Source organism: Pygoscelis adeliae, unplaced genomic scaffold, assembly GCF_000699105.1.
Source record: "Pygoscelis adeliae isolate BGI_AS28 unplaced genomic scaffold, ASM69910v1 Scaffold57, whole genome shotgun sequence".
NCBI lineage: Eukaryota > Metazoa > Chordata > Aves > Sphenisciformes > Spheniscidae > Pygoscelis > Pygoscelis adeliae.
The window spans coordinates 19,872,542-19,880,211 of NW_008825615.1; the positions used below are offsets into that span (position 1 = coordinate 19,872,542).

Consider the following 7,670-nt stretch of genomic DNA (forward strand, 5'->3'; position numbering starts at 1 on the left):
GAAAAAGCACTTAATTACCCATTCCCAAGATGTATGGAGAAAGAAGGATTGTCATCTACTGTTGTCTGGCATACTGGGAAAGTTAGGTTACTAGCTTACCCAGAAGGTATTATTAAATAAAGGGAATCTATAGCTTATCAGGGAAAGATCTTAGATAGGTCCACATCGTCTCTGAAGTAAACGATACCTGGGACAGCTTGGGGTTCCTATCAGAGTTTGAACAAAGCCACAGAAATTTTGCCACATATCAGTGTGGAAAGTCACCACAACACCACTGAACTGTTCATAAAGACAAAAAGGGGGATTAAAGACATATTCAGAATGGGGCCAGTTCTGATTTCACTAACCTCTGCCATAAAACCTTCATTGATTTTGAGGAAGGCTGATGTTCAGTACTTTCAAGCAAATTAAACATATTCCTCCCTAACATTGAAAACTCATGACCAACGCACCTTTCATCTTAACTTTCAAGAGCTGCTCAACTAAAAAAGCAAAACCAAACAGAAGTTTGAAAATGAAACCAAAAATTTCCTTGGAAACAAAACAAAATAATTCTGTTCTACTGTGGCGGGGCACTGATTTGTAACACAGAAGATTTTTCCTGCACTCTGAGCTGTCTACAGTCATCCGTATTTTCAAAGAAAAGCAGTCCTTAGCTCTGACAAATGCATATAAATATTTATGTGGTACAGCACCTTGCAAAGTGAGCATGAAAAGAACAGATACGGCAGGTTGTGTTCCTGACTAATAAACCTAGACTGCTTCCCTTAAAACCCTGCACCTTAAGTGCATAAATCTTACCATATTAGCAGCATCTTGGGTTGAAGTTTTCTGAGAATCATCCTTTAATAATAATGTAACAAATACACATGGAAATTTCATTATTTAATGAAAATATCCCCATGTACTACCTTCCCTCTAAGTTTGCAGAAGCTCACTTATGCAAACTATTTAGTTTTCTCCCAGGTGGAAAGGGGGTTCAATGATTATTTTATCTGGAATTGTTATCTATCTATCTCAACAGCTTCAGACATGTAGACCTTAGTACATAACACTAGAAAACAAAGACAAATGCCCTGCATTTCCAAACCGTTTCTGTAATTGAGAACTAACCATCCAGGGACTGACAAGCACAATTAAAAGATATAGAAATGCAAACTGGATGATCTTGCTGTGAATTTAACTGATGCCAACTAAACCGCTTGATGAGCGCTTCAAGGGCAACTCTTCCAGTGTGCAACGTTGGCATAGGTTAAAATAGGCAACCGTTCCTCCTACCACCAGTGTTTTATTGAATCGTTGCCTCTCACTCTCGCCCTTTCCGCTCCTCCAAATGTATCTACCGACAGCAGCAAACACTCGAGAAACGCAGCTTGAGTGCTCACTTGAGCTCGGCATCAACCCGGCTGCGCTGGCAGCTGTTTTGGGCCAGGAGAGGCAGCGGCGGGAGCTGCCGCAGTGTGGGCAGGAGGAATGCAGAGAATGAAAGCTGGTGTTTCTGGACTCCTCACACTGCAGGTCTGGCAGCCAGGTAAGCCGGACACCACATCCATGGTAACACAAAGTAAACTCTTAACATCTGCAGGACCCTTGGGTTGAGTGACCGTTACGCCGGAGGGGCAGCTCTCACAGATGGGCATTGGTGTGACTGAAAGGGGAACTGGCTTTGGCTTTGATTGGGGGTTTCTTGCATTTTTTTGTGGTTTGCAATGTCCACAAAGAAATGCTTTGATACAAGACATTTTCTAGCAAGCAATGACAGATTGGGGTAAGTGTTTGAGGCACAGCCAGCAAATTCCATGAGTTATTGTAGAGGCCCCATTCACTACACTGACCATCTAAAGTACTTTTTATCAGCTTTTAAAACACGTTTAGCTCAGCCAGTCCAAATGAAGCATCTTATTGATGATATTGAGTAAGGTGCTGCCTATACTGGGTGTCTCACCCCATCAGGATATTTACCTGGCATGGCTGTGCCCTAACTATGCCTTCTTGCTTTGCAGCACAGGGATGCCGTCCTGCACATCCCAAGCACAAGCCCTCTACTCCAGACCCACGCTAGGGAAGTGTGGCCTTACACAGCCTGGGCTAGTGTTTCCTAACGTGATTCTGTAAGCCCGCTGCTCACTCACAGTGCATAAAATTAAAAGTGTTAAACCACAAGCTGCCAAACACTGCCATGTTTGCAATGTCAGAGTTGGAGACATACTGCAAACAAAGTGGACATGTGAATTGTACCTTTCTGCAGCGGGGCAGTAACAACGCAAAACCCTCTCTCATTTTTGACTACCTGTTTCTTGGAACTGTGCTTCTGACAAGATTTCGGGCAGGGTCTTAAAGGCTATTCCTCCCCACTGGCTGAGCAAGCTGTGTGACAGAGCAAACTAGATGGATACAAGGTACTCCAATTTGGCTTGAATACTCTCAGAGAAAGAGAAGCTTGGCAGGGATTTAGCTTACAACATGTTTGCCAAGTATCCCAGATATGGCTGCCACAGTTAGTCCTCACCAGCCAAGCAAATAACATGTAATGATGTCAGGATGAGCCCTGGTCAAACAGCCCTGGTAAGACAGAGCCTTTGAAAATCCAGGTGGAGCCTGTCTGCCTGCAAGGAAATGCCTGACCCAGAGGCCATTGCCACTTCATTCCCACTTTCCCTCCCCATCCCTGCCAACAAATTCATTGCTGGAAAGAGATGGTGCACAACACAGACCTTCTGTCACAGCCCAGAATGGCATCCTGAGGTGGTGAGCTGATGCTGAATACTATCGCGGATGGCAGCTGCTGCCGCCACGCTTCACTTTTCCAGGAGCTTTCATTTCCTGCTGCCTCTCTGGGGCACAGTTCACAATATCCGCTTGTCGTTGTGCTCTTGGACACCTCTGTGCTTGTGACAAGAGTGAGGCTGCCAGGGGGTGGGGGCAAGGGTAGGAGTCAATAATAAAATACTAAACTTGGACAAAGTAGTCATGAGCCAGATGAGGGAAGAGTTTCTTCCTGTGTCTGGTTTTGTTCAACTTCCAAGTCAAGGGTTCTGAAGAAAGAGGAAAAAAAAGTGTCATTTATTATTTATCATATCAGACAAGCATAAGGTGATACTCTAAAGCTTTTATTCAGCTGCTTATGGCTATTGCCAACATAGTAAATTCCCCTTCCAGGAGATTTCCACTTGAATAATGAATATCCATTTAAGAATGGTGCTGAAACTCAAGGCTGAATAATCTTGATTCAAACTAGGAAAGAGGATGCAGAGTGAACCCCCTTCTTAGAGTCAAGCAGGACTGACAGCGAGAGGAGCTGAACTGCAGAGGTGAATCTAGGCAACATCCCACCATGAAGCAGCAATGCCCATCTCGCTGAGGACCTCGGTTTTCTGAAGCTCACAACCCACGCTCAGACTCTGCAATCATCACTCTGATGAAACATGGTAGGGAACCTGATCCTTCAAATGACTGTTTTATTTAATTGGTGCCCCACCAGGTCCCGGAGAGCTCATGAAAAATTAACCATCCCATAAAAGCCCTGCAGGTCTTGAAAGGTGTTTTACGTGTAATGAATACTGGATTTTAGAAAACATGTTTCTGCCTCTTTTTCCAAAGAAGGTGCAACAATTTTCAAGCCTCTGTGTACGATGAGGAACCTTCAAGGATGTGCCTGGGAGTGCCAGGGACAGCACATCGCTCCCCCGTGCAGCAGGTTTCCCTTAGCACACAGGAGTTCACTGCCCATTAATAACCAGTAAGCAAACTGAACAGAGCCAAATACACGGATTTAGTGAAAATACATAGATATCTAACTTGATGCTGCATTGCCAGAGAAAGCGTAGGACTGGAAGATGAACATTTGATCAGAACTACAGGACTCATCTTGTGATCACATGGTGATAACAACTCTCAGCTTAAATTCTGCCCAGTAAATGTAATATTTAACTTATGGTAGCTCTTGATGACTCTTGTCCTTTATTCTAGGTGCTGTGTACAGGTATTTTTAGCTGACCTTTCTGAACCTTCTGGGTCTGTGGCCTAAATGGTAAGTACGTTCTCAGTTTTCAGAAATTACCCTGGAAACAATCACAGTCCGACTGCTGAGGTCTGTCAGCTGAGAGTCAGCCCTAGTATGTTTAAAATTAGGTTTGTAATAGGGACCCTATGGATTAGTGTTTCCTAGACTGCCAAAAATTTTGATGCCAAAGGAAATCGCTGCCAGTGCAAAGCACTCCCTTGTTCTAGGTATTAAAATTATTGCAGAATGACCATATACTTGAATAAACTTGCTATTTACTTCATGGAGGTCTTTTTACCACCCTGTTAGGCTATGTGCTATGAACTGCCATTTTGTCTCAGATGTTCAAAAAAAAAAGCCGTTGACCAAGCCCATGTGAGGTTACACCGGCTCAGCCCCTGGAAAAGAGCGTCCCCCCCTTCTGCCCTTGCCTTTGCCCTGGTAAAGCACCTCCTCCTCTTCGCCTCTGCAGACTGCATGTCCCCTGGGGTGGTCACCAGCATCTCCTGGCACAGCTGCGGCACTGGACACACTTAGCACCGTGCAAATAGATGGGGAAAGGGCCAACAGCTCCCTCCTGAGCGGTGACAACCGCAGTTCCAGCTCTGGACCCTACCCCCAGCAAGGGCATTTGGGAGCAAACAGGCCTTTATTTTGTTTTCCTTCATGGAAATGTGGTTGGCTTTCTTATGTGGCTCCTGCTTGCGGTGAAATCTGCCTCCCATCCTCTGCATTTAGCAAGGCCAGCAGCTGTGACAAGCTTCACGAACCGCCACCTGCGTCATTTTGTTTTGTGTATCTCCCTTGCCTTTTATCACAGAAGGATGAGCAAGGAGAAATGATTAGCTCAGGAGAGCCTGTTCTTCTCTCTAAGGTAATTTGGGAAAGGATCTGTCACATAACAACACTTCTTTATGTTGCCAGCCGGATACCTGACAACCATTCTTATCTACAAGGGCTTGAAATGTTTGTGTGAAAATGGCTCTGTCTCCCTTCCTCCTCCCTCAACTTGCAGGAAGAAAATAGGCTTTTGAGAAAAACCCAAATTTTAAAAGTGATCCAAATTTCACACAATTAAAACAGATTTCAAGTAAGTAAATGGATTTTTTTCGTTATATAGATTAAAGGAATTGGGAGTGACAGCCCCACATCTACGTAGGAAAGAGGCTCAAGCACTACATTTCTCCACGTTCATAAGGCCCACACTCTATCAACAGCTGTATCTACACTAAATGATGTTCTTCTCACGCACCAATTATGAACTGTCAGAAAAATATACACATAATCCTTCATATCAAGATCTGCTCATGCAATTTTTAAATACCACACGGTAAGCTGCGGTACTTATCCTAAGGGCTTCATGTATCGGAAGGAGAAAAAACTGTTATCTACTAGATCATCAATAGCAAAGGCCCCACAAATATAGTTCTTTTTCAGGAGATCAGATGCAAAATAAACACAGCTTTTATTAAAACCATGGTATCGGCTTTTACCAGGGCTAAACTTGTTCTGCTTCTGTCTGTGAACTGATTGATTTCCAAGCCTAGATGCCACACATTTGTATTAAGTATCTTTAGTTTAAAACAATGAAGTACCCCTCTAACCAAGGCAAACCGCACCACTGATTTCCAGCTACCGGTGCCAAACCGCACGGCAAAACCCACTTCAGAAGAGCCAAATCCACTACAGTCAAACAGGACAGAAAACAAGCCTGTGAAATGCTAGGGGGTCACCTGGAGCAAACTGTTATGGTCCCAACAGAAAGCTGTGGGAGAAATAAGGTTGCTAGCAGGAGCACTGACTCAGCTTTGCTTTCCTGATACTTGGGGGTGCCTATGTGTAAGGGGAAGGGAGAGGGAGTGAGGGAGAGTAAGGAGGGGAAAACTGTAGCAGTATAGTATAAATGCAGTGTACTCCTAATCAGTAATAGTTTCAGTTCAGTCTGTTATCTAAGCAACTGTAATTAAGGGTTGAATACTTTTCTAAGTTTTTTTCTAGCATTTAATAGAGCAGAAATTAGAGAAGACAAGCTATTTACAAAGCAGGAATCTGCAAAGGACAGACATCCCTCACAGACACTGACTCTTTAATTTCATGTGGGGGGTCTGATCTAAATCTGGCAAGCTGCACACATTTATTTGTTTGTATTTTGGTTTTTATAACGACACGGATTTCTGCTTTGCAAAAAGGCCATACCGGAACACGCAGTATATGAAATACATTTTCCTTCAGCCCTTCATGAAAAGACTAAAATAAACTAAGAAAAGTCAACGGCTTGCTAAAGAGGAAAGCGAAACATGTAAAACAACAGGGCGAGGCTTTGCACACACCTTGAGTTCACCAGGCTGCAATGCACGCTGAAAGAAGCCATCATGCCAGCTCCTGGATCACCTTGTTAGTCTCCTTGGCTTTCTTACACGTGTACAGCCATTTGATTATCCGAGCGTTGCGCTCGATCACGGAGGTGCTGCTCGGGACCTGCTCTGTGAGTTCATCCTCCAGCAGCCCCTCGTCCCCGCTGTGCCTAGTGAAGTCGCTCTCAGATGTTGCCACGCTGATGCTGCGGATCTTGAAGGAGACGTTGTCGGACATCACGGAGAAGTTCTCTCTCCCAAGATCCTCGATGACCTCCTGCTCCAGGCCACAGTACTTGAAAAACGTATCGAACTCGGAGAAGGACTTGGAGTAGCGAGAGCTGATGTCCGACTGGGAGCGATGGAGACCTCTCCTCTTCACCTCCTTGACCTCCTCAGGAGGTATACTTGGTTTTGAGGGTCTCTCATGCCCTTTTGTACATACCCCTGGGGCTTCGGTGCTCCCAGCGACGGTTTGCTCCGCTCCGCGGTCGCTCGGCTGATGGTCACCGTGTTTTGCTGAGAGAGGCTCACTGCTCTCGGTGGCTGCGGTGTACTCCATGACTCTGGGCATCTCAGGGGAAGCCAACTGCTTCTCCTTCACAGGCCCTTGGAAGATCCTCCTCACCAAGCTCCCCCGTGAGCTGTCCTGGCTTTGACCTCTCCCAAACTCGCATTTCTGCCGGTAAATCACCAGGGAATCCGGCCGCATCTGCCTCTTGGGGGTGCTGCGCCTGGCTATGGGGGGGGGGTGTTGCAGGGGGGCACGGCAGGAGTACACCGCCTTAGCCAGCTCCAGGGGCTTCGCGCCCTTCCCTCTGCCAAAGTCCCTGCTGATGTTTTTGCTCTCCACCGAACAGGTCTCGCTGCTGCTCTCCGAGGCTGAGCTAAGCACGATGACGGGTTCCTGCTTGGTGCCGATTACCTGCTGGCTTTTTACGTACTTGGCCTTATCGGCCGCCAGCCTCTCCACGGCACTCTTCCTGCCCGGGTTGCCTGCCTCCATCTGCCTGCGGAGGTACTCGGGCCCCTTGTTGAGGAGTCGCAGGGTGAGGGAGGAGTGGAGGTCGGAGATGGCGTGCATTCTCACGGCCCGGGAGAGTTCAGTTGGCATAGCAGTTTCAGGGACGCGGATCCCACTTCCAGTCCTGGGAGGGAAGGAAAAAGAAGGCAAAAAGAAAAGGCGAAAGGCAAAAAAAGGCAGGAAAAAAAAGGCAGAGCAAAGCCCGGGCGCTGGAGGCGGCAGCTGCGCCCCTCCGAGGGCCGAGCTCCCCCCCGCGCGTACTCGCCGCTGCCGTCGGGGCGCCGCGTGT

The 7,670-nt window shown here is 46.6% G+C and overlaps 1 protein-coding gene across 1 annotated transcript in view; it reads right to left on the reverse strand.

The window, feature by feature from the left end:
* Positions 1-6,373: 6,373 nt before the first annotated feature.
* The window catches only part of FAM110C (family with sequence similarity 110, member C), a 2,104-nt gene continuing 807 nt past the window's right edge, over positions 6,374-7,670 (reverse strand). The window contains exon 2 of the mRNA XM_009333265.1: positions 6,374-7,505. Within this exon, the coding sequence (XP_009331540.1) occupies positions 6,374-7,505 (1,132 nt within the window). The remainder of the gene's footprint in view (positions 7,506-7,670) is intronic.